Genomic DNA, 27357 nt, shown 5'->3' on the forward strand with positions numbered 1-27357 from the left:
CTCTCTCTCTCTCTCTCTCTCTCTCTCTCTCTCTCTCTCTCTCTCTCTCTCTCTCTCTCCAGTGAACAGCGCCGGAGTGGCAGGAAAGTGTGATAATTATGCCTTTGCTAGAGAAAGGGGAGGGAGAGATAGACCATATGGTCGGTATGCTTGTGTTGAGCACATGTAAAGACGATCCTTCCGCCTTGACAGTGGGAGTTATCATGCCCTTCTGCACTGCGTCTGATTCAGTGGACATTATGAACGGTGACAAGTGGTATAGGGGGAGCGACGGTGACCTGAGGTGGATCTGACGATTGGTGGAGGATGGACGAGCGAGAAATGTCAGGGTGGATGTGAGAACGGGGCTTAGAAGGAAGCTTGCCAGTTATTAGATAGATCTATCACATAGAGAGATAAGCCAATAGATAACAGTTCACTCGAGATGGATACTATATAAGCCAATAGATAACAGTTCACTCGAGATGGATACTATATAAGCCAATAGATAACAGTTCACTCGAGATGGATACTATATAAGCCAATAGATAACAGTTCACTCGAGACGGATACTATATAAGGGCTACGAGGGAAAGAGATAAGTCAGTGACAGAGGTCAGATAACTGATAACCCTTAATTATGATGATTAATAATGACAGTGATGGTAGAGAGTTAGAAGTGTTGCTGTGAGACAGGTGGTGTTGCGGGAGGCGGTGAAGACCAGAAGGACTGTCTTGTGTTGTGTTGCAGGAGCAGGTGAAGACCAGAAGGACTATCTTGTGTTGTGTTGCAGGAGCAGGTGAAGACCAGAAGGACTATATTGTGTTGTGTTGCAGGAGCAGGTGAAGACCAGGACTGTCTTGTGTTGTGTTGCAGGAGCAGGTGAAGACCAGGACTGTCTTGTGTTGTGTTGCAGGAGCAGGTGAAGACCAGAAGGACTGTCTTGTGTTGTGTTGCAGGAGCTGGTGAAGACCAGAAGGACTGTCTTGTGTTGTGTTGCAGGAGCAGGTAAAGACCAGAAGGACTGTCTTGTGTTGTGTTGCAGGAGCAGGTGAAGACCAGAAGGACTGTCTTGTGTTGTGTTGCAGGAGCAAGTGAAGACCAGAAGGACTGTCTTGTGTTGTGTTGCAGGAGCAGGTGAAGACCAGAAGGTCTGTTTTGTGTTGTGTTGCAGGAGCAGGTGAAGACCAGAAGGACTATCTTGTGTTGCGTTGCAGGAGCAGGTGAAGACCAGAGGGACTATATTGTGTTGTGTTACAGGAGCAGGTGAAGACCAGAATGACTATATTGTGTTGTGTTGCAGGAGCTGGTGAAGACCAGAAGGACTGTCTTGTGTTGCAGGAGCTGGTGAGGACCAGAATGACTATATTGTGTTGTGTTACAGGAGCAGGTGAAGACCAGAAGAACTATATTGTGTTGTGTTGCAGGAGCAGGTGAAGACCAGAAGGACTATATTGTGTTGTGTTGCAGGAGCGGATCTCGACCCTGCATGAGGTGGTGCTGTCCCACGTCGACCACCGGGCCTCCGGGAAGCTACGCTGTGAGGTCCTCGCTGACAAGCCCAGCTTCGAACAGGACACAATGGATGCCAACATGACCGTCATAGGTGAGTCTTTACACACCCTTTGCTTTCTTGGTTTGGGTTGAGGGTGAACCGTCTTACAAGGGGGGGTACTTCACACCTGCATGTCTTGATTCCATGCCCCTCCTGTCTCCTGGGTGGGTTGTACACCTGGCTCTGGTGGGTTGTACATCTGTCTCCTGGGTGGGTTGTACACCTGGCTCTCGTGGGTTGTACACCTGTCTCCTGGGTGGGTTGTACACCTGGCTCTGGTGGGTTGTACACCTGTCTCCTGGGTGGGTTGTACACCTGGCTCTGGTGGGTTGTACACCTGTCTCTTGGGTGGGTTGTACACCTGGCTCTGGTGGATTGTACACCTGGCTCCTGGGTGGGTTGTACACCTGGCTCTGGTGGGTTGTACACCTGGCTCCTGGGTGGGTTGTACACCTGGCTCCTGGGTGGGTTGTACACCTGGCTCTGGTGGGTTGTACACCTGTCTCCTGGGTGGGTTGTACACCTGGCTTTGGTGGGTTGTACACCTGTCTCGGGTGGGTTGTACACCTGGCTCTGGTGGGTTGTACACCTGGCTCCTGGCTCTGATGGGTTGTACACTGGCTCTGGTGAGTTGTACACCTGGCTCTGGTGGGTTGTACACCTGGCTCTGGTGGGTTGTACACCTGGCTCTGGTGGGTTGCACACCTGGCTCTAGTGGGTTGTACACCTGGCTCTGGTGGGTTGTGCACCTGGCTCTGGTGGGTTGTACACCTGGCTCTGGTGGGTTGTACACCTGGCTCCTGGGTGGTTTGTACACCTGGCTCTGGTGGGTTGTACACCTGTCTCCTGGGTGGGTTGTACACCTGGCTTTGGTGGGTTGTACACCTGTCTCGGGTGGGTTGTACACCTGGCTCTGGTGGGTTGTACACCTGGCTCTGGTGGGTTGTACACCTGTCTCCTGGGTGAGTTGTGCACCTGGCTCTGGTGGGTTGTACACCTGGCTCCTGGGTGGGTTGTACACCTGGCTTTGGTGGGTTGTACACCTGTCTCCTGGGTGGGTTGTACACCTGGCTCTGGTGGGTTGTACACCTGGCTCTTGGGTATGTTGTACACCTGGCTCTGATGGGTTGTACACCTGGCTCTGATAGATTGTACATCTAGCTATGGTGGGCTGTACACCTGGCTCTGGTGAGTTGTACACCTGGCTCTGGTGAGTTGTACACCTGGCTCTGGTGAGTTGTACATCTGGCTCTGGTGAGTTGTACACCTGGCTCTGGTGAGTTGTACACCTGGCTCTGGTGAGTTGTACATCTGGCTCTGGTGAGTTGTACACACCCAGCTCTTCTGGTACAACACAACTGGCCTTTAAGAACTTGTTTTTCTCTGTGTTGGGGACGTCACGGGCGGCTGAATAACCTAGTCATGACCATCTAATTAACGATATATATATATATATATATATATATATATATATATATATATATATATATATATATATATATATATATATATATCTTCTTTTCTTTCATACTATTCGCAAATTTCCCGCGTTAGCGAGATAGCGTTAAGAACAGAGGACTGGGCCTTTGAGGGAATATCCTCATCTGGCACTCTTCTCTGTTCCTTCTTTGGAAAAAAAAAAAAAAAAAAAGAGGGGATGATTTCCAGCCCCTCGCTCCCTTCCCTTTTAGTCGCCTTCTACGACACGCAGGGAATACGTGGGAAGTGTTCTTTCTCCCCTATCCCCAGGGATAATATATATATATATATATATATATATATATATATATATTCTTCAGGTCCTGGAGAAAGAATTTTGCCTCCATATTCCCTGCATGTCGTAGAAGACGACTAAAAGGGGAGGGAGCGGGGGGCTGGAAATTCTCCCCTCCTGTTTTTACTTTTCCAAAAGAAGGAACAGAGAAGAGACAAAAGAGGTATTTCCCTCTAAGGCTCAGTCAGTCCTCTGTTCTTAACGCTACCTCGCTAACGCCATTTAGTAAACATGTTTACCAAATGGCGTCCTAGCTTCGTCTCTTCGATGTATATCAAGTGACTGTTATATTTCTATCTTGTGTCTCCCCTGATGATGTGATTATTACACGAAAGTGCACTTGGGAACTTTTCGTGTTTCATTTTCCCCGTGGACTCATAGGAATATCTTGATCACGCCCAAAATTGTGATCCTTTCCAATATATATATATATATATATATATATGTACATATATATATATATATATATATATATATATATATATATATATATATATATATATATATATATATATATATATACACCCTAGTCTAAGCCGGGTACCCTATTTATGAACCAACACCCCAAGAGATGAAGAACATCTGGGTTGACTGTGGACGGACAGGTATACATCTTGTTCCTTGAAAGGTTGTATACTCTTGTCTGTTAATTCCTTCTGGCCTGGTTCTCATGTCGCCTGGAAACATAGTCTGGCTAAGGCGGGTTCATCATTTGTATTGGATCCTATCGTGTGTATGTCATGTTCCTGGGAAAGGTCTATACGTATCGTAGTTGATCTCCTATACCTGGGTTCTTAGAAATGTATGTTACGGTTCCCCGTGGGTTAGTGTCTGTTGTGAATGTACCTTATACACCTGGGTCTTTGAGTCGTATACTTAGCTCCTGGTGGGGTTTCGGCCCCGTATTCCTGCCTCTCTAGGCCACGTCACACGGCACGCAGGATGAGGATATATAGAACTTGAGGATTATGGCAAAGAATCATGAACTACTTGTCGTGAAGTGTTATGCGAAATTTAAACCGGAGTTCTATGTCTGTGGTACGAGTTCCAGCAAGGCACGTGTGGGTGAGTGAGGGAAAGGCATCGAACTGAGTCAGGGTAGGGTAATATGAGAGTCTCAGCGGTAGTGGCTCATTGCCATGCTGCCTCTACTCCCTCCTCATTGTCTCCTTCACACTTATCATTATACAGCCTTAAGACCTCCTCTATGAGGCTTTTTTAAAGCTGCTTAAGCTGAGTGAATATACAATTAATGTTTGCTGATGACACTTTGTTGGTGGCAGATCCGAGTGAGGGAAAAATCTATATATATGCAGGGTCTTTTCTGTTGCTAAAGTTCGTAACCATTATTATGATACCAAACTTTAGCATAGTGGGGATATGTGTTCTTTATAATGGGAGGAATAAATACGTTTTCATAGAGTAACGTTCATTCTTTCTCTTTGCAATATTTTCTTAGCATAAATTTTCGTGGTTAGAACAACTTTTGAGTGTAAATATAGATTTCCTTCTCGCTGGGAGTTGGCTGTTAGTCTTCTGTCTTCGCCATCATGACAAGGATCCACCTCCAGCAATCATCATACACTTATGATGGAACTTGACTGACTTCATATTTGACCTTGTAATGACCTGACGCGATTTTGAGTTCTCGTAAGAGTATCAAGGACACTTGATTCGCACCTCAGCGACGATGCGTGTTGTCTTGACCAGAGCAAGACCGGAACACTACACACACACACACACACACACACACACACACACAATATGAGCTTCAGCCACAGCTCGTACAGTGAGGCTCAAATGGACCGGAGACCAAATATTCCTTCAGGGTTAAGTCGCTTCGAGATGTATTAAAAGTTACGTTTCCGTTACGTTCGATCGTAACGTAGAAGAGTATTGCATAAACACGTACTGTTTCGTGCCAGTTTGTTAGGTGGACTGTACGTAATGTGCCGTATTGACTGAATGAGATTTTTGGATAGGTTGAAACGGGAGTGAACAGCAAGGGCGTAGCTGGGACGGCTTCCAGCCACTGTAGCGAGACGACGATGCTGCTCCAGTACTCTGCCGCTGTCGTCTGTAAAACACCGAAATGCTTTCAGAATTTTCCTGTCGGCTCGGTGTCCTCGGCATCACCTAAAATCTCGATTCTTGATAAAGTGACACCGCTCGAGGGAGCCACAACAGAGGTGGAACTACTGTCGTAGAATTAGAGGACGTGAGGCCGCAGACTTTGAGAGACTAGCTCCTAAGCCAACTGTGGGACGATCTGCTGAAGAACCCTGCCAGCCCACGATGGGGAAAGCAGTAACCACAGCCACTGAATCACGGTTGATGTTTAAGAATGACAGTTACTGCAGCAGAGTGAGAGAGATGGATCTCTGGAGTGAGAGTCGAAGCTATAGAGTGAGCGGGTCGGGGTCGCAAAGTGAGAGTTAGAGTAATAAAGTAAGAAAGTCATGGTCACAGAGTAAGAGTAGGGTTGGGGGCACTGAATGATAAAGTTGAGGGCCATGTCATGGTAGAGCCACAGGGAAGAGAAGGGACAACAATGTGAGGTTCGTCGAGTGATCGAGTGAGGGACCTTCAATGAGAATGACTGAACCTCAGACGTTGATTGGGAATCAGAGCCAAAGAGTTGGAAAGGTTGGAGCCGGTGGGAGAGAGCAGGGGCCAAGGGATGAGATTCAAGGCCGTAGAATGAGAAAGCCGAGGGTCACGTAATGACAGATAAAGTTGTGGCTTCGAGTAAGACTGAAAACAATAGAGACAAAGCCATGGACATTCAAGTTTTGCGTCCAGAAAGCGATATTTCACCCCGGCAACAAACAGTGTTTACGCTGCCAAGGAAATGGACGAACAATTGGCAGCTGTGTGTGGGGGGATAGTCATCGTGTCTACAAAGCAATAAAAACAGCCCACCTTGAGCTTCGTAACAGACCTGCCGTGATCAACACGCCCCTTCAGGAGGACCAAGTCATTTACCAGCACAACAGCAACGTTGAGGAGAGTGGACCTCACTGAAACATTGGAATGACAAGGACCAGACTATCGATACGCCTCACCTGTCACCTACAGAATGGAGTCATCAAGAACCACTGTGCCACTCTGCATAACTCCCGCCTGACACAACAAGACCTGGACGAGAACACCAAGATCATCGACAGAGAACATGACCCTCGCCGTCTCTTGTTCCTAGAGGCAATTTACATCATCACAAAACAGCCGACTATAAACACACGAGTGGAAGAGTTTCAAATCCTTTTCTATCCTCAGGACGGCATATGAGCCTTACCAACCAAGCAACCAATGAGCGATAAGTTTAGCCGATCAGCTCCGCCCACCTGTCTCTACCCGATCCACCAGAATCGTATATAAGCAGCCACCCACGACAGAATCATCAGGTCCAGCCTGAAGATGGAACAAGTTTGTTCCGAAACGTCGCTGCCCTTTGGGGAACCACTGAAGAAACTTCAAGAAGACCACCGAAATATTGTACGACAAATAGAAACTGTACATAAGACAATAGATAAAGGAGATTGTGCCATAGCTTTCAACCTCATATGCTTCCAATATATATATATATATATATATATATATATATATATATATATATATATATATATATATATATATATATATATCCTAGCTTGAACCAGGTACCCATTTTATCGACCAACCCCCAGGGGTGGATGAACAGCTGGGTTGCCTGTGGACCGACTGCCGCAACCAGGATTCGAACCTGTGCGCTCGACCTTGGGCGGTCCGTGAATGCGTCACGGTCAGGGACGCTAACCGCTCACCCCGCTGGCTGGTTGGTACACTGTTTCACTGGCTGAATAGTAGACCCAGGGATCGATAGTTCGATGGCTGGCCGGCTTGGTTCGTACGTCGGCTGGTTGTATGGCTGACTGGCAGGCTGGACTACTGGTAGACTGGCTGACTGGCAGACTGGACTACTGGTAGACTGGCAGACTGGCAGACTGGACCACTAGTAAACTGGCTGACTGGCAGGCTGGACCACTGGTAGGCTGGCTGACTGGCAGGCTGGACCATTGGTAGACTGGCTGACTGGCAGGCTGGACCACTGGTAAGCTGGCTGACTGGCAGGCTATACCACTGGTAGGCTGGCTGACTGGCAGGCTGGACCACCGATAGGCTGGCTGACTGGCAGGCTGGACCACTGGTAGACTGGCTGACTGGCAGGCTGGACCACTGGTAGACTGACTGACTGGCAGGCTGGACCACCGATAGGCTGGCTGACTGGCAGGCTGGACCACTGGTAGACTGGCTGACTGGCAGGCTGGACCACCGGTAGACTGATGACTGGTAGGCTGGACCACTGATAGGCTGGCTGACTGGTAGGCTGGACCACTGATAGGCTGGCTGACTGGCAGGCTGGACCACCGATAGGCTGGCTGACTGGCAGGCTGGACCACTGGTAGACTGGCTGACTGGCAGGCTGGACCACTGGTAGACTGGCTGATTGGCAGGCTGGACCACTGGTAGACTGACTGACTGGTAGGCTGGACCACTGATAGGCTGGTTGACTGGCAATCTGGACCACTGGCAGGCTGGCTGACTGAACCACTGGTAGGCTGGCTGACTGGTAGGCTGGTTTCCTCCTGGTTGGCTGATTGCCTGGTTGCTTCCTGGTTGTCTGGATACTTCACTGACTCGATGCCTTGGTTAGCTGCATATCCTGCTGCTAGCCCGGTTGATCAGCTCACTGACTCTGTTTCCTGGATGGATCTCGGTCGAAATGAGTCGTTTACCAGCAGTTTGGTTGTTTACTGGCTGCCTGGTCGTCAGTGGCTGGGAGGATCATTGGCTGGCTGGGTTACTGGCTGGTGGGTTCATTAGCTGGCTGGTTTGTATGCTGGTAGATGGAGTGAGGAACTCAGGTGATCACTTAGTATGGGGTTAACGACGCGGCTCCAGCCCCATGTAGCGCCTGTATGAAGTCCCGAAAAGCTGTTTCGAAAGTAGGACGAGAAAGTTTCGAACCGGGAGACATTGTCCATTCTGGCCAACACGCCGGGATTAGTGGGCTGTCTGCAGACGACGAGAAGGACTAAGGCTGAAAAGAAAGAATGAAACTAAAAGAAGGAAACGAAAAACTTTAGGAAAATGTCATTTGAAACGAGAGAGAGAGAGAGAGAGAGAGAGAGAGAGAGAGAGAGAGAGAGAGAGAGAGAGAGAGAGTGACTGATGTATATAGAGCCATAGACGAGACTGATGGTGGCTCGGCATGGGCTGTGCGAGGCGTGTCGCATCCCACCCCGGCGACACGACCTCCAGGTCACCTACGCTGCCCATATGCATTGAAAAGAATATTGTTGTGCCCGTCTGGTGGCCTCGAGCACTCCTGGCCACATCAGTCCCCCTCGAAACCTGCGGCAAAGTATCACATTGGACGGAATCGTACTCAGTAATGTCCTTCAGAGATACGGTGAAAAAAAAATTTGAATGTGAGAGATTCTCCAAAGAGACTGAATGAGATTAAGCCGTGAGTAGTGTCCTCAGCGAAGAGTTTCATCCTTGGGCTAAGTAACTGTAGGAGCTCCTTGTACACAGACACACACACACACATACACACACACACACACACCATTACCTATCCTCTCTATCCTCATACATTCATCCCCTATCCCGGCCGTGAGCAACCAGCATTAAAATACGCATCCTGTAAGTCGTATGAGAGAGTGTTGTTCTGTCCACATCTTCTGTTGTGTATTCTTGTTCAACTCCTCCTACTTCCTTACATAGGCTATTCTTTATTTTTATCATATACTTTCCTTTTCCATCGGTGCTGGACGAATGAGGATCTTGAGGCGATCTGAAACAGAAAATGAACATATATAAATGTTTTTTCAGCTTAAGCTAAAGCTTACAAGGCGGACTCTTCTTGTTCGATAACTGCGCCTGATTCTGAATTATTTCAATATGTATCATTTAGTCTTTTCTCTCCCCAAACGCGTGTATGAAGGCAGAGGTGTACGTTTTGAATAGGCTTGTCATTTTCCCCTTCAAAATAGCAAGTTTTAACATCGTTCGCTTAAATAAAGCGTGTATCAGTACATGCAACCAGCACTACATAATCGTTTGGAATCCGTTCGTGATTAAAAACAAAAATATCCTACTTAGGGATAATGAGAAGATTAGGTTTAGCTAACTTCATTAATTGTACTGAAAGATATAGCAACTTTTCCCCACGTCCATGGACCAGTGTTATCATTCTTCCTTACTACTCGACTATCCACACATTCCAGCACTACTCCCACCTACCTAAACACCTACCTCTCCTTGCCATTCCTACTTCATCGTCCTCAGAATGCTATATATCCCATGCGTAGATAAGAAATTGGTGCGACGATAGACTCGGAGATAAGAGACGTTTATCAGTAACGAGACCTCAGGGTTTGTGCCAGAGGATAAGGAGAACAGACTTAAAAGTTGTGGGTGAGTTAATCAAGGGAAGGCAGAGCCTACGCTCCTATGAAACATTAGGAGACGGAGGTGCAGACGGACGATGGCGCTTGACCAAAGACTGCAAAGAAAACGGAATTTTCCAGAAAATCAGAGGTTCCAGAGACTACAAGGGAAATAAAACGTTCCAGAAAATCAGATGTCCCAGAGACTCCAAAGAAATTGGAGCACTGCAGGCAATTAAATCTCCCAAAGACTATAAAGAAAATGGAACACTGCAGAGAATTAAAGGTTCCAAAGACTACAAAGGGAATAAACTTTCCAGAAAACAAGAGGTTCCAAAGACTAAAAAAAAAATTAACGTTCCACAAAACAAGAGGTTCTAACGACTGCGAATAAAACGTCCCAGGAAACAAGAGGTTTCCAAAGACTTCAAATAAAACGTTCCAGAAAACAAGAGGTTTCCAATGACTTCAAATAAAACGTCCCAGAAAGCAGGAGGTTTCCAAAGACAACAAATATTACGTTCCAGAAAATGATAGTTCCCAAAGACTACAAATAAAACGTTCCTGAAAATTTGAGCCTCTGAAGTCTTCGAAGGAAATAAAGCGATCGAGAAAATGAGAGGTCTGGCTACGGCAGCTGAAATTAAGAAACAAGATTCGGAATAAGACACGAATCCCTGGCGACGGAGGAAGAAGAGTTCAAACGGTTTAATTGTATTAGATCTCGAAGGTTTATAGAGGCAATGGAGTTGATACCACTTAGTGAAACATAAGGAAAACAGTATATGAGACGGGGTCTGTGTGTGTGTGTGTGTGTGTGTGTGTGTGTGGAATGTGAAGACCGACCCAGCCCCCCACAGCCTTGTTGTATACAGGCGTCGAGGCAACATGGAGACGAGCCAGCTGTTCAGCGGTGTTTTGACTCAGCATTTTCTCTCCATCTATAAACTTTATGGTAGTGTCTGCATGAATATAAACTTTATGGTAGCGTCTTCTTCAATATAAACTTTATGGTAGTGTCTACTTGAACATAAACTTTATGGTAGTGTCTGCCTGAACATAAACTTAATGGTAGTGTCTGCCTGAACATAAACTTTATGGTGGTGTCTGGTTGAACATAAACTTTATGGTAGTGTCTGCTTGAACATAAACTTTATAGTAGTGTCTGCTTGAACATAAACTTTATGGTAGTGTCTGCTTGAACATAAACTTTATGGTAGTGTCTACTTGAACATAAACTTTATGGTAGTGTCTACTTGAACATAAACTTTATGGTAGTGTCTGCTTGAACATAAACTTTATGGTAGTGTCTGCTTGAACATAAACGCGCTTGTTGCATGGCCCTGGGCGACGCGGTCCGCTTAGGTCTTGCCATATGGCTGTCGGTGTAAACACTTTCCTTTTGCCCTATTTTATAATGTTGGGCTGAGATGGCAGGGGCAGCTGTGGCCCTATTCAAAGCCATTTTATAAACAAAATCACAACAGACATGCGTTTAGGATCTCGTGTTTCCTTTTCCATGTGGTTTTTCCAGCATATATATATATGTTAGAATCAGTGAAAAGTTTTTATCGAGGATGTAAGGCATGTGTACGTGTAGGAAGAGAGGAAAGTGATTGGTTCTCAGTGAATGTAGGTTTGCGGCAGGGGTGTGTGATGTCTCCATGGTTGTTTAATTTGTTTATGGATGGGGTTGTTAGGGAGGTGAATGCAAGAGTTTTGGAAAGAGGGGCAAGTATGAAGTCTGTTGGGGATGAGAGAGCTTGGGAAGTGAGTCAGTTGTTGTTCGCTGATGATACAGCGCTGGTGGCTGATTCTTGTGAGAAACTGCAGAAGCTGGTGACTGAGTTTGGTAAAGTGTGTGAAAGAAGAAAGTTAAGAGTAAATGTGAATAAGAGCAAGGTTATTAGGTACAGTAGGGTTGAGGGTCAAGTCAATTGGGAGGTGAGTTTGAATGGAGAAAAACTGGAGGAAGTGAAGTGTTTTAGATATCTGGGAGTGGATCTGGCAGCGGATGGAACCATGGAAGCGGAAGTGGATCATAGGGTGGGGGAGGGGGCGAAAATTCTGGGGGCCTTGAAGAATGTGTGGAAGTCGAGAACATTATCTCGGAGAGCAAAAATGGGTATGTTTGAAGGAATAGTGGTTCCAACAATGTTGTATCGTTGCGAGGCGTGGACTATGGATAGAGTTGTGCGCAGGAGGATGGATGTGCTGGAAATGAGATGTTTGAGGACAATGTGTGGTGTGAGGTGGTTTGATCGAGTAAGTAACGTAAGGGTAAGAGAGATGTGTGGAAATAAAAAGAGCGTGGTTGAGAGAGCAGAAGAGGGTGTTTTGAAATGGTTTGGTCACATGGAGAGAATGAGTGAGGAAAGATTGACCAAGAGGATATATGTGTCGGAGGTGGAGGGAACGAGGAGAAGAGGGAGACCAAATTGGAGGTGGAAAGATGGAGTGAAAAAGATTTTGTGTGATCGGGGCCTGAACATGCAGGAGGGTGAAAGGAGGGCAAGGAATAGAGTGAATTGGAGCGATGTGGTATACCGGGGTTGACGTGCTGTCAGTGGATTGAATCAAGGCATGTGAAGCGTCTGGGGTAAACCATGGAAAGCTGTGTAGGTATGTATATTTGCGTGTGTGGACGTATGTATATACATGTGTATGGGGGGTGGGTTGGGCCATTTCTTTCGTCTGTTTCCTTGCGCTACCTCGCAAACGCGGGAGACAGCGACAGAGCAAAAAAAAAAAAAAAAAAAAAAAATATATATATATATATATATATATATATATATATATATATATATATATATATATATATATATATATATATATATATATAATATCAGATGTGTAGAAATAAAAAGAGTGTGGTTAAGAGAGCAGAAGAGGGTGTTTTGAAATGGTTTGGTCACATGGAGAGAATGAGTGGGGAAAGATTGACCAAGAGGATATATGTGTCAGAGGTGGAGGGAACGAGAAGTGGGAGACCAAATCGGAGGTGGAAAGATGGAGTGAAAAAGATTTTGAGTGATCGGGGCTTGAACATGCAGGAGGGTGAAAGGCGTGCAAGGAATAGAGTGAATTGGAAACATGTGGTATACCGGGGTCGACGTGCTCTCAATGGATTGAACCAGGGCATGTGAAGCGTCTGGGGTAAACCATGCAAAGTGTGTGGGGCCTGAATGTGGAAAGGGAGCTGTGGTTTCGGTGCATTATTACATGACAGCTAGAGACTGAGTGTGAATGAATGGGGCCTTTGGTGTTTTTCCTAGCGCTACCTCGCACACATGAGGGGGGAGGGGGTTGTTATTCCATGTGTGGCGAGGTGGCGATGGGAACAAATAAAGGCAGACAGTATGAATTATGTACATGTGTATATATGTATATGTCTGTGTGTGTATATATATATGTGTACATTGAGATGTATAGGTATGTATATTGTGCATGGGTGGACATGTATGTACATACATGTGTATGTGGGCGGGTTGGGCCATTCTTTCGTCTGTTTCCTTGCGCTACCTCGCTAACGCGGGAGACAGCGACAAAGCAAAATAAAAAATAATAAAATAAATATATATATATATATATATATATATATATATATATATATATATATATATATATATATATATATATATATATTCATTTATCTATTCATTTTCTTCGTTACTGTTTTTGAACTCTGAACTTTCTGTTGTCACCGAATGTTCGATTTTTTGTGCTCATTGCCTTCGAACACAGAAATGGAAAGCATACAGGGTCTTAAGTCACAGTTATCTAAGATACTGTATACCTTCAAGTCGAACGGCTACAGCGTTGCGTGTGAGGCACAGCGTCTGTGTGCTGTGTGAGAGAGTGACTGTGTCGTGAGTAGCGCTATACAACGTCTCCAACAGGCGCTACCAAGGAAACGAAGGAACTTGGTTATTCTGTCTAGTTGATTTCTTAGACCGATTTTCATCACCTGGTCTGCTGACTACATATTCTTCCTCAAATTTTCCTTTATTCTAAATGGTATCCGACATGATATCCAAAATATAATGTTCATAGATGGGTGTTGAGGGAAGTAATACGTAAGGGTCTTGGAGAGAGAGAGAGAGACAGGCTGGCAGTCTGTTGGGGATGGATGAGTCCAAAATTCGAGCATAGTTGCTGTTTGCAGATGACACGGCTCTGGTGGCAGATTCAAATGACAAACTGCAGAAGCTGGTGTCTAAGTTTGAGTGTGTGTGTGTGTGTGTGTGTGAGGAGAAAGCTGAGAGTTTATGTAAATGATTAGTTCAGGTTTAAGATTAAGCAGGGGAGAGAAGGGAGATTGGAAGTTGGTTGGAGTGTGAGTTTGAATGGAGACAACATGGAGGAGATGAAGTGTATTAGATACCAAGGAGTGTCCACGCCATGGTGAAAGTAGAGATGTCTGATGGTATGATACTTCTTCCCGTATTGTGTGGAGGCGAGGCGTGGCCCCTGGGTTGCAAAGTTTCGGTTGAGGATGAATGTATTGGAAAGGATGTGGGAAGGGTTGATCGAGTAAGTAATGACTGGGTGAGAGAGAGGTGTGTAAATAAGAGCTTGTATGAAACAGGTGAAAGTGGTGTGTTGAAATAGCTTGGACGATTGAGGAAGACGAGAGCAGATACGTTATCAAGAGGAGCAAGGACGAGATAGATGGAAGGATTTAGTGAAGGAGTTCTTGGATTTTCGTGGGCCTCAACTGTCGTAGGGCAAGTGGCATGCTTTGGACAACATGAATGAATGTGGTATATGGGGAGCGAGGAGACGTGCCGTCAATTGCCCGAACCGCAACATATGGAGCAGTCAAGGTAAACCGTAGAGTTTGTCAATAGTATATGGCTGTGGATCGATGGTTCTGGTTTCGGTCCATTGGACGTCACAGACATTATATCCATGCAAATGAGGTCATTTTTCTCCTGTACCTGACGCCGCCTCACTTAAAGAGGGAAAGGCAATTAGGAATGGAAATATTACCATTGATGATAACCGTGTTAGCATGATTCCAGCCATGGTTCTGAGTCAACAGTGTGACATGTTTGCACAGATATCCCAGCGCGGGGCCCGACCATCACAGGCCGACGGGATAGCTACCGGGTGGGCGACTTGCTCCTCCTGAACTGCTCGTCACCTCACTCCTTCCCGCCCACCACCCTCACCTGGCACATCAACAGTCACCAGGTAGGTCATAGTGGCGCACTCCCAACCTCACTTAGCACGTCAGCAACCACACGGTAGGTCAGAGGATAGCGAGGCTCCTGATCACGTCAGATGAATGTTTTTTGTAAACAAGGAAGTAAAACAAATATTTTGAAGACCTATATAAAACAGCGTCAGTAGTGTACAGTTTTCTTTTTTTTTACGTCTTAATACTGCATATATTCTGACTGCAAGAAGATTCCATGTTACTTAAAGACTCCATTTCTGTCCACTTGTGTTTATTTAGTTGGTAGTTTGGGTCATTGAACCATTAGTCTGGTACGTAATCCAGGGAACTCATATCATATTACTTGAACATCCCAACAATAGTTTTTTTCTTTTTTGAAGAGCTTAGTACAGAATAAAGGTGGTGTCTTCATGTGATTTCAGTGTATGAAACTGAGTTAGATTTCTGAATACTCGGTTTTCCTGATAGCTTCATTTGTTACGCCTCTCTTCCACGGGATGGCAAAAAATTACCCTTCTCTTCCATAAGTTGCCATAGAATTGCCCCTCTCTTCCATAGGTTGCCATAGAATTGTCCTTCTCCATAAGTTGCCATAGAATTACCCCTCTCTTCTATAGGTTGTCATAAAATTGCCCTTCTCTTCCATAAGTTGCCATAGAATTGCCCTTCTCTTCCATAAGTTGCCATAGAATTGCCCTTCTCTTCCATAAGTTGCCATAGAATTGCCCCTCTCTTCCATAAGTTGCCATAGAATTGCCCTTCTCTTCCATAAGTTGCCATAGGATTGCCCTTCTCTTCCATAGGTTGCCATAGAATTGTCCCTTTCTCCCATAAGTTGCCATAAAATTGCCCTTTTTTCCCATGGGTTGTCATCACCATTACAATATTATCCTACCAAAAAGCTACACAGAAATGGTCTTAGTCGCAGATCTCTGTCAATAACATGAATTTAAAAAGTCAAGATTTTTCATCCATGAATATTTAAAAGAAAAATGTTCTCATTTTGGAAAGTTTAAAATGAGATATTTATTAATTAATCGAGGTACTCGCTAATCATATTGAAATTCAGGCAGGCTGTGAAAGTATGTGTTGCCTGCAGCCAATTAGCAACACTGTGAGTGCAGTGTTTCATTACGTGCCTGGCACGGATGGTGCGCTAATCAATTAGCAACACTGAGAGTATAGTGTTACCGCGCAACACAGGTGTTGATGAAGTGGTGTTTAACTAATCTACTTAGTGATAAGGAACGTAATTATTAGCATTGTGCTACTTAGCATACTTAACACGGGTACTTAACACCAAGGCATTAGTAGCACTGGGAGTGCAGTATTACTTATACTTTATATGCGTGATGTATCAAGTAAGAACGCTGGTGTTGTGGTGTTACTACACGATGTGCAGTTCGTATGCTATGTGAGGCATGCTACGTGACTAGTTAGGTCGACGTGTGAGCTCTGCCACATCACTAGTTAGGTCAACGTATGACCTCTGCCTTATTACTAGTTAGGTCAACGTGTGAGCTCTGCCACATCACTAGTTAGGTCAACGTATGACCTCTGCCTTATTACTAGTTAGGTCAACGTGTGAGCTCTGCCACATTACTAGTTAGGTCAACGTGTGAGCTCTGATTCATGCCTAGTTAGATCAGTGTATGAGCTCTGCCACATCACTAGTTAGGTCAACGTGTGACCTCTCCCACATTACTAGTTAGGCCAACGTGTGACCTCTGCTTTCATCTCTGTTGATGTGATGTCGTCCGTGAGTGTGTGTGTGTGTGTGTGTGTGTGTGTGTGTGTGTGTGTGTGGAGGCTTCGCGCCACCCTCTTCGTATGCGAGCCCCTGTCCAACACTCTCCCTTCTGCCGCAGGCGTCGCGGGAGACGGTGGTGGTTTACCCCGGCGAGACGGACACTGAAGGGTGTGAGACGTCTTGGTCTGGCCTTCACATGTTGCTGCAGAGAGAACACTTCCAGCAGGGGGTGCTCATGCTCCGCTGCACCGCCTCCATACTCCATGTCTACAGGCTCTCGACCGAGGTCATGATCACGGACTCGCACTACGTGGAGAGTTCCCCTCGCGAAGGAGCCTCCACAGGAGGTAAGACCCAGCTCTGTTCTGTGCGCCAGGGTTCTGCATGACTGACGTGACCACACCAAGTATTTTGAACGCGAAGGCACGAGTAATTCTAAGCAGTCTTTATGTATTTTCTCTCCAGACGTATAAGCATTATGTATCGGTATTTCATATATTTTCTTTCTGTTAGTATCTGTATATGTAAGATATAAGTAGATATTATCTGTACAAGTTTTTTACGCTTGTGAAAGGCACAGGTTGCTGACGTGTGAAGCCCTACATCTGTGCTGTGGGGTTAGTGGGTGATTACGAAGTGGTCCTGGTGGGATGGGTGCAGTGCTGTTACATGTCAATGAGTACCAGACAGATTAATGTTAGACTGTAATGGAAGTATTCTCGTTTCATTGTTGGTCTCATGATTGTGAACTGTTTCAGTAGACGTATGTCTCCATCAAAGCAATACGGGCGTCTCGTACGCGAATCATGCATAATCATCCACAAGTTGATCATATGTTGTTTCCAGTGATATTACGTAATGAGCTAATTAGGTAGATGAACCACCGACCCTAGAGTTTCGAAGATTGATGAGACAGCTGGATGTGTGTGGGAGGGTCAGAGCAGCCGGGTCTTGTGGCGGAAGGTGCAACAGCTTCGTGATTGGCTAAGCGAGTCTTGTAGCGGAAGGTGCAACAGCTTCGTGATTGGCTGAGGAGGGAAAGGTGGAGGGGCAAGCGGAGGGTTGGATGAGAGTAGATCACTCCAGAAGGCCAGAGCAGCAGGGTGTGTGGATGCAGAGACCAGAGTGTTGGCCGTCTCTTGTACGTTCCTGCTGCTTTCTTGCGGCTGGTGCCCTCAAAGGGAGCCTAGTCCTCGTGTGGGTCGGGTGGGATGACAAGCCCAACCGCCCTAAGCCCTAGTGCTTAGGTCCCTCACCACCGGCGGGCCGCCCTAGAGCATAGGGCCCGCACCTCCCGAGTTGTATGGAGGTTTAATCTCAAACAACAACAACGATTTGACCATAGGAGTTTCTTCCTGCTCGACATAAACAGCCGGGAATGCAAAAGGCTACCTTGCAGGGATACTCAGGGCGATTATATATTCCTAAACAGAAAAGGTAAATGTCACTGATGTTTTACTAATCGGTCTGAAAGCAATTGTGGGACGAAGAAGGAATATTTTTTCTGTTCAATCAAAAATAAAAGGTTGAAATAGATAAAATCAAATGCCGAAGAGCTTTTGAGGAAGTGAGACGAGGTTCTCATACACAACCTCTGAGTAATCACGAATTCCTCATTTTCTTTAATGGCCTTGTGGATGATGATGATGGTGATGAAGAGTTCAGTCTCTTGTGTAACACCAAAAGGATCAATTCATTTCCGGGTCTGTTGTGGCAACTGAATCCCCCTCTTGTGTAACGACCGCACCTACCATCTCTTGGTTGAGGTTCAGTGTCTCGCATTACAACCGCCAGTTTTAAAGGTTATATACTCTATTCCGGGGATTTTCACCACAGCGTGTGTATTCTGAAAAGATCATAACGTTATCTGTTGTGCAGGAGCTTCGAATGTGTCGAGCCACACCTTTGCCAGATGTTATATTCCTTCATATTAAGCGACGAACTCTCTTAGATACATGACTCGCATGTAGCCCCATGCTATACAAACATACTTTGAAGTTCATGGGTTAAAAGACACTCGAGACTATGTGTTTATGGTTCTAATTTGATTTTATATACACACGATGACTGGTTGGGGCGGTGGGACCCGGTAAAAGACTGGGCCCCCTCCCGCGCAACAGGTTTTGTAAGACCTTATCTTACGAAACGTTTCCTGTGATCTTTATGAACCTTGAGCGCCTGAGTCTGGGAGCGGAATTATCGTATGGTTTACGATAGGCTCGTAGCTCACACCCCCCTTTACTTTTCTTCTCCCTCCGTGCAATGCGTTTGAAGAAGACCTCTCTCTCTCTCTCTCTCTCTCTCTCTCTCTCTCTCTCTCTCTCTCTCTCTCTCTCTCTCTCTCTCTCTCTCTCTCTCTCTCTCTCTGCTATCGCTACCTCGCGACCGCGCAGCTGAAGCTACAGCGAGGCTCTCGATCAAGCAAGGGCGAGGCCATTAAAGTATCCCCCTCTCCCAGGGCCATAAATATAAGTCGTTTCCATCCAGTACGTTAAGCACGTCGCTGAAGATCGAAGCGCCGATAAAACGTAACTGCCTTCCCCATAACACTCGTTATGTGTAGCGGTTGTGGAAGCCTCACACTCGACCTCCAAAAGTCTTCGAATTCGCTAGGATTCGCGTAGCTCAAAATGCTGTGTAGATTACGTTAGTGTACCTTCTTCCTGTCACACGCCTCAACAGCCATGTCATAAGTCATTAGTTCGAAACTGTAAACGATACTGTAAATAACTCTACGCATTCTTTTTTATATTTTACAACTGCCTTGATTTCATTCAACACGTAAACATTGTAAATGATACTATTAATAACTTTACGTATTCTTTTCTCTTTATCCTAACAACGTTTCGTATTTATGATAATTTTCATTTTCATCCTTCTCCCTTATCGTTATTCATTCGTTAAGTTGCTCATTCAAACTTTGGTTTGAGTTTTGCTTGCTGTGGTCGTTTTTGTCGGACTCTGAAAAAAAAAAAAGAGAATGGATTCCTGAACTCTTATGGCAAAAAATTGGACATCACGAAAAACACGAACAAGAAAAAATGTATCAGTAAATCCAGACTGTACCAGGGTCTGTGTAAGATGTGTCACTAATCGTTCTAGAGGTTCATATACCCCTTCTGATCGTCTTATAGGTTGAAATGCCCTTCTGATCGTCTTACAGGTTTAGATACTTTTCTGGTCGTCCTAAAGGTTGAAATTCCCTTTGTGATTGCTCTAGAGCTTGAAATATACCCTTTTTGATCATCCTAAAGTTTGAAAATGCCCTTTTTAATCGTCAAGGAGGTTGAAATGCCTTTTCTGATCGTCCTAGAGATTGAAGTGCCCCATCCTAATCGTCTTAGAGATTGATAAACTTTTTCTAATCGTCATAGAGGTTGATATACCCTTTCTATTCGTCACAGGGAGAGGATAAGATTATAGAGGAAGGATAACATTATAGAGGGAAGAGCAATGCTGACTGTATGAAGAAGCTGACTGTGTAGATGGAGTGGTGGGTAAGATAGTGAAGTGCAAACAATTGAAGGGTTCTGGTGAGCGTGTGTGGAAGTGTGTAAAAGTGCTTATGATCCTTATGACTGGAAGAAGCTAATCCTTCCCTTGTATATGGGAGAAAGGGATTGAAAAATGGTAGTGTGGTAAGGGATCGTTTTTAAAAGGTTTCGCCGAACTGCTTATGGGTAAAGAACAATATGGGTTCAGGAAGGGAAGTGAAGCATTGAGGGAGGGAAAGAGAGAAACGTGAAGGGTATAATGAGGAGTGATTTGTGAGAGGAAAGTCGAGGAGACGTAATAGGGAATATCAAAAATAAGCTGGGGATGTGTTACTCAGTGGTTTTCAAGTGGGTTACAGAATAAAGACAAGGGACTGAGATGGAGTAGAGTTGGTGGGGATAATAAGTCACGACCATAATAATGGGTTGCAGGAGCGATGTGTGGGTTGTGATTGAAGGATGTGGAACAGAAGGTGATGGTAGGTATGAGATCATCTGGCAAGGAATGTACAGGATGCGTGATGATGATTCTGGAACAGAGGAGTTTAAGTGTACTTGAAATGTAAGTCAACGAAGATAAAGAAAAAAGTTGAAAGATTGATCATGAATGTAGACACGGCTTTGGGAAAGGAATGTGGGTCTACCAGACCATCAGATGGCTTGAATTCGTGTGAAAAGAATGAATGTTGTTTCGAAAGTAAGTCACTTAAGGCACCGGATGTCGGCAAGAGATGCACACTTGTATACAGAACGTCCTTAAATATACAGGTGTAGAGGAGACAGTAATTGGGAAATGAAAGTGAATGTTTTCAGTCTGTTGAATGACGAGAATCCTTAGAGGTAAATAGAAACAGTAAAACTTATTTGCAAGACCTTGAAGATAAGCGTTGCAAAGGTATATATATATCCATCCTCTGTGCGTGAAACCGAGTAAATCGCAGTGTAACAAAGTCGTGGACGAACGCAAAGCGCTACACCATTCCACAAAAAATGAAAGCGAGTTCAGAGTGATCGTAAAACGATTACGAGAATATGTCAGGATGATAACTGAAGAATTAAGTGATACGTGTGGCAAAGGGGTCGAAATGGATAGGAAGGAATGGCGCTACGATAGAGTATTTTTCCGATCGTATAATTTCTGTGAGACAAACACGTCAGGGAATGTAATCAGAGCAGGAGAGGATGTGTGCAGCTTTCCCGCATTTGGGGAAAAAGCGTTTTGTAATTGACTGTAAAGAATTCGTGTTATGTGTTCATGTTTGTAGCTGTGCAGCAGCAGATTAAAACAACACTGAGGAGCGACAGGAGAACAAAACAGGAAAAAAAAGGATCATGTTGTTCAGCAACTGCCCAATGGAAGAAGGAGACGTATGGCAGACCATAGAGGGTAATGTAGGAAGAGGAGGTTATTAAGGAGGCAAAATATGGGGATTACATTCAGCAAAGGCGGTGATGTGGTTATGAAATTTTACTTAAACGTAAATGTAACGAAGCGGATGGAACCTTGAGCTCATAGTCTGGAGACTGTGAGTTTTGTGTGTCTGGAAAGAAAGGGCTAAGGTTAACCTAGTGTGCGAAAGTGAAGTACGAGTGTGTGGTAGAAAGAACAGAGAGAGAGAGAGAGAGAGAGAGAGAGAGAGAGAGAGAGAGAGAGAGACAGACAGACAGACAGACAGACAGACAGAACATAATTAAGATATAAGGATGTGAGATGAACAGACCTGAGAATGTGTTTCAAAATGGTCAAAGATGGACCTGAATTCGTGGAGAAGTGTACCTGAATTGCAAGATGGAGAGCAGGAGATTATTATGAGGTAGTAACATGAAGGAAGGGTGATGTTAGCAGCCATGGGTATATGAACTACTTGGAGCAGATACAAAACGCGTTATTCTGCTGGCTTGTTGGAGCCTGTTGGATACACGTTGGTAAGAAATTCAGCTGTCGCTCTGCTGGGTTAAGAGCATATTTTCTAATACTTTGGTTATGACTTCAAATACAGCTTTTGGAAGACTATGTAGAGTTGAAACCATTATGGAAACTGCAGCCGACCCAACCCGAGAGTTGGACGTGTCTATATTCAGTGGAATTCTGTTTCCTTAAGTCAATTGCGTCTCGGAATCATATTTCGTAGAATGGAAATCATTTACAGCATTTGTAGCGGCATGCACAGCTACTTGCCTCTGTGGAAATTACACGTTTTCATTCAATAAACTCATTGTTTACATGATGGGTAATCGGTTTCCACAGTGCTAATAACTCTGTTGCATACCTAAATTGGAACCAACGAATGATGTCACTACCAACGAGTGATGTCATTACCGACGAGTGATGTCACTGCCAACGAATGATGTCACTACCAACGAGTGATGTCACTGCCAACGAATGATGTCACTACCAACAAATGATGTTACTGCTGACGAGTGATGTCACTACCAACGAATAATATCATTACCAACGAATGATGTCACTACCAACGAATGATGTCACTACCAACGAGTGATGTCACTACCAACGAGTGATGTCACTGCCAACGAATGATGTCACTACCAACGAGTGATGTCACTGCCAACGAATGATGTCACTACCAACAAATGATGTTACTGCTGACGAATGATGTCACTACCAACGAATAATATCATTACCAACGAATGATGTCACTACCAACAAATGATGTTACTGCTGACGAGTGATGTCACTACCAACGAATAATATCATTACCAACGAATGATGTCACTACCGACGAATGATGTCACTATGGACCTCTGTGGTGTAATGGTTCTCGCTGTCGATCATGACGCATTCAGAGGCCGCCCATGGCAGCCAGTCCACAGTTGATCCAGCTGTTCATCCTCCCCTAGGAGCTGGTCGATAAAATGACTACCTAACATATGAGTGGATATATATATATATATATATATATATATATATATATATATATATATATATATATATATATATATATATATATATAAGGTTTAGAGGAGAAAGATTACTTCACACGTATTAACTGCGTGTCGAAAAAAAGCGACTAAAAGGGTTGGGGACGGGAGGCTGGAAATCTGCCCCTCCTGTTTCACGTTTTCAACAGAAAAGGTGGCCAAGTGAGGATTTTCCCTCTTAAGGCTCAGTCACCTGTTCCTAACGCTACCTCGCTAACGCAGGAAATGGCGAATGTGTTGAGGATCAAAGGGCTTGAGAAGTGAGTCAGTTGATGTTCGCCGATGATACAGCACTGGTGGCTGATTCGAGTGAGAAACTGCAGAAGTTGGTGTCTGTGTCTAGAAGAGTGTTTGGAAGGAGAAAGGTGAGAGTAAATATGAATAACAGCAATGTTATTAGATTCAGGTGGGTTAAGGAATTTGGGTGGTAAGTCTGAATGGAGAAAAATTGGATGAAGTGAAGTTTTAGATATCTGGGAGTGGACTTGGCAGCGAATGGAACCATGGAAGCGGAAGTGAGTCACAGGGGTAGGGGAGGGGACGAAGTTCTGGGAGCGATAAAGAATGTGTGGAAGGAGAGAACGTTATCTCGGAGATCAGAAATGGGTATGTTTGAAGGAATAGTGATTCCAGCAACGTTATATGATTGCGAGGCGTGGGCTGCAGATAGGGTTGTACAGAGGAGGGTGGATGTGTTGGAAATGATTTGTATGAGGACAATATGTGGTGTGAAGTGGTTTGATCTAGTAAGTAATGTAAGAGTAAGAGAGATGTGTGTAAATAAAAAGAGTGTGGTTGAGAGAGCAGAAAAGGGTGTGTTGAATTGGTGTGGACATATGGAGAGAATGAGTGAGGAAAGATTGACCAAGAGGATATATGTGTCCGAGGTGGAGACTAAATTGGCGAATATGCAGGAGGGTGAAAGTCGTGCACGGAATAGAGTGCAATGGAACGACATGGTATACTAGGGTCAAGTGGCCGTCAGTGGACTGAACCAGGGCATGTGAAACGTCCTGGCTCAACCATGGTAAGGTCTGTAGGGCCTGGATGTGGAGAGGGAGCTGTGGTTTCAGTGCATTACAAGTGACAAGTCGTGTATGTATGTGAGCGGTTGTGGTCTTTTTTCCTCTTTTTCCTGGAGTTACCACGCTGACGCGGGCGGAGGTGATGCTGTTTCTTGTGAGGCGGGTGGTGGCGCCGGGAATGGATGATGGCGAGCAAATATGAAATATGCGTGTTTGTGTGTGTGTGTGTGTGTGTGTGTGTTGACGAGATTTCCCGTGGTTAAGGCATTCATCTGCCCATGTCGTCTTGTCCTAACACAACGCACACAGCAGCGGTCATCCCTGGGAGAGGCAATCTTCCTCTGGTTGTAGAGTGCAATACCACGAGCATTTCAGCCAGGTATATATATGCCAGTGGGAGACTCACTCCCTAATCTCGGGTTATGGTGGAGTTATGTGATGTAGGGACAAACCTTCCAGTGTGGTAAATCATTTACAAGGGAAATCATTTACATATATCACTTTCTGACTATGACGTATCTTATTGCGTATTTCGTCGTAAATATGATACGTTGTATGACCAACTTTGTATTTTGATCACTCGTATTTTTCAAATGTCTTCATACGATGCTTATGATGCTGTTTCATGCACATCACTTCCCTTATGTATAACTGATATTTTGGGTATGATTATATTTTATTTCTGAATGAATACAAATAAAGATAAATTCATTCATTTATTCATTAATAACAATTACTCCAGGACCAAATTTCTATAAAAGAGTCCTGGTGTTATTCCAGGATCTTTCCAAAGGCTCCTGCAGCCCAAGGCTACACTACTTCCAGTAGCAGGGAACTGTAGACTCCTTTGAAGTGAAAAGATCTCTGACCAGGCTGTACTCCCAGTGACACAGTGGAGCCATAGATGAATTTTCACTCGTGGTGTTATCTCTTGCTGATGGAGCACAGTAACACTCACACATCAATCATTCCCGGCACCACTGCGCCTCATGTGCACTACACATGACAGCTAGAGACCGAGCGTGAACGAATGTGACCTTTTTTTGTCTGTTTTCCTGCCTGAAGCGGGGGATAGCGATGATGTTTCTTGTGGGGCGGGGTAGCGCCGAGATTGGATGAAGGCAATTATGAATATGCACATGTGTATATTTGTATATGTCTTTGAATGTGTTTTCGTATGTATATGTGTACATGTTGATATGTATATGTATGTATGTGTGCGTGTATGGGTGTTATATATATATATATATATATATATATATATATATATATATATATATATATATATATATATATATACATATATAATATATATATATATATATATATATATATATATATATATATATATATATATATATATATATATATATATATATATATATATTATATATGTATATATATATATATATATATATATATATATATATATATATATACATATATATATATATATATATATATGATACAGCGCTGGTGGCTGATTCATGTGAGAAACTGCAGAAGCTGGTGACTGAGTTTGGTAAAGTGTGTGGAAGAAGAAAGTTAAGAGTAAATGTGAATAAGAGCAAGGTTATTAGGTACAGTAGGGTTGAGGGTCAAGTCAATTGGGAGGTGAGTTTGAATGGAGAAAAACTGGAGGAAGTGAAGTGTTTTAGATATCTGGGAGTGGATCTGTCAGCGGATGGAACCATGGAAGCGGAAGTGGATCATAGGGTGGGGGAGGGGGCGAAAATTTTGGGAGCCTTGAAAAATGTGTGGAAGTCGAGAACATTATCTCGGAAAGCAAAAATGGGTATGTTTGAAGGAATAGTGGTTCCAACAATGTTGTATGGTTGCGAGGCGTGGGCTATGGATAGAGTTGTGCGCAGGAGGATGGATGTGCTGGAAATGAGATGTTTGAGGACAATGTGTGGTGTGAGGTGGTTTGATCGAGTAAGTAACGTAAGGGTAAGAGAGATGTGTGGAAATAAAAAGAGCGTGGTTGAGAGAGCAGAAGAGGGTGTTTTGAAATGGTTTGGGCACATGGAGAGAATGAGTGAGGAAAGATTGACCAAGAGGATATATGTGTCGGAGGTGGAGGGAACGAGGAGAAGAGGGAGACCAAATTGGAGGTGGAAAGATGGAGTGAAAAAGATTTTGTGTGATCGGGGCCTGAACATGCAGGAGGGTGAAAGGAGGGCAAGGAATAGAGTGAATTGGAGCGATGTGGTATACAGGGTTTGACGTGCTGTCAGTGGATTGAATCAAGGCATGTGAAGCGTCTGGGGTAAACCATGGAAAGCTGTGTAGGTATGTATATTTGCGTGTGTGGACGTGTGTATGTACATGTGTATGGGGGGGGGGGGGTTGGGCCATTTCTTTCGTCTGTTTCCTTGCGCTACCTCGCAAACGCGGGAGACAGCGACAAAGTATAAAAAAAAAAAAAAAAAAAAAAAAATATATATATATATATATATATATATATATATGTATATATATATATATATATATATATATATATATATATATATATATATATATATATATATATATATATATATGTGTGTGTGTGTGTGTGTGTGTGTGTGTGTGTGTGTGTGTGTGTAAGTGGATGGGCCATTCTTCGTCTATTTCCTGGCGCTACCTCGCTGACGAGGGAGACGGCGATCAAGTATAATAAATAATGATGATAATAATAATAATGATAATGATAATTAATATATATATATATATATATATATATATATATATATATATATATATATATATATATATATATATATATATACTTCTTTTCTACTATTCGCCATTTCCCGCGATAGCGAGGTAGCGTTAAGAACAGAGGACTGGGCCTTTGAGGGAGAGAGAGAGAGAGAGAGAGAGAGAGAGAGAGAGAGAGAGAGAGAGAGAGAGAGAGAGAGTGAGTGAGTGAGTGAGTGAGTGAGTTCCTCCCTCATGGCTGGGGCCTCACACTGGAGACTTTTGTTGAAAACATCCGGAAAATATTTCTGGGGCGCTAGGTGTGTGTGTGTGTGTGTGTGTGTGTGTGTGTGTGTGTGTGTGTGTGTGTGTTGTATCGCCTGGCGGCATCACAGGGTCATACCCTGGCTCTGTCTCCCTTAAGACCTGACTCGAGTCGCTGGTTTGATTTCCCTGTGGATGTTGCTTATTTTTTCCCCCTTGGTTACTGATGCTCCTAAAAAAAAAATTTGGTGTGCATGTTGTATGTGGCGAGGGGTCG

The 27357-nt window shown here is 44.3% G+C and overlaps 1 protein-coding gene across 4 annotated transcripts in view; it reads left to right on the forward strand.

The window, feature by feature from the left end:
- Nucleotides 1–27357, forward strand: part of LOC139756427 (uncharacterized) — a 414929-nt gene that overhangs the window by 381342 nt on the left and 6230 nt on the right. For all 4 annotated transcript variants that reach the window (XM_071675860.1, XM_071675862.1, XM_071675861.1 and 1 more), the window contains 3 exons: nucleotides 1451–1586; nucleotides 14806–14939; nucleotides 16794–17022. In XM_071675860.1, the coding sequence (XP_071531961.1) occupies nucleotides 1451–1586; nucleotides 14806–14939; nucleotides 16794–17022 (499 nt within the window). The remainder of the gene's footprint in view (nucleotides 1–1450; nucleotides 1587–14805; nucleotides 14940–16793; nucleotides 17023–27357) is intronic.

Source organism: Panulirus ornatus, chromosome 21 (assembly GCF_036320965.1).
Source record: "Panulirus ornatus isolate Po-2019 chromosome 21, ASM3632096v1, whole genome shotgun sequence".
NCBI lineage: Eukaryota > Metazoa > Arthropoda > Malacostraca > Decapoda > Palinuridae > Panulirus > Panulirus ornatus.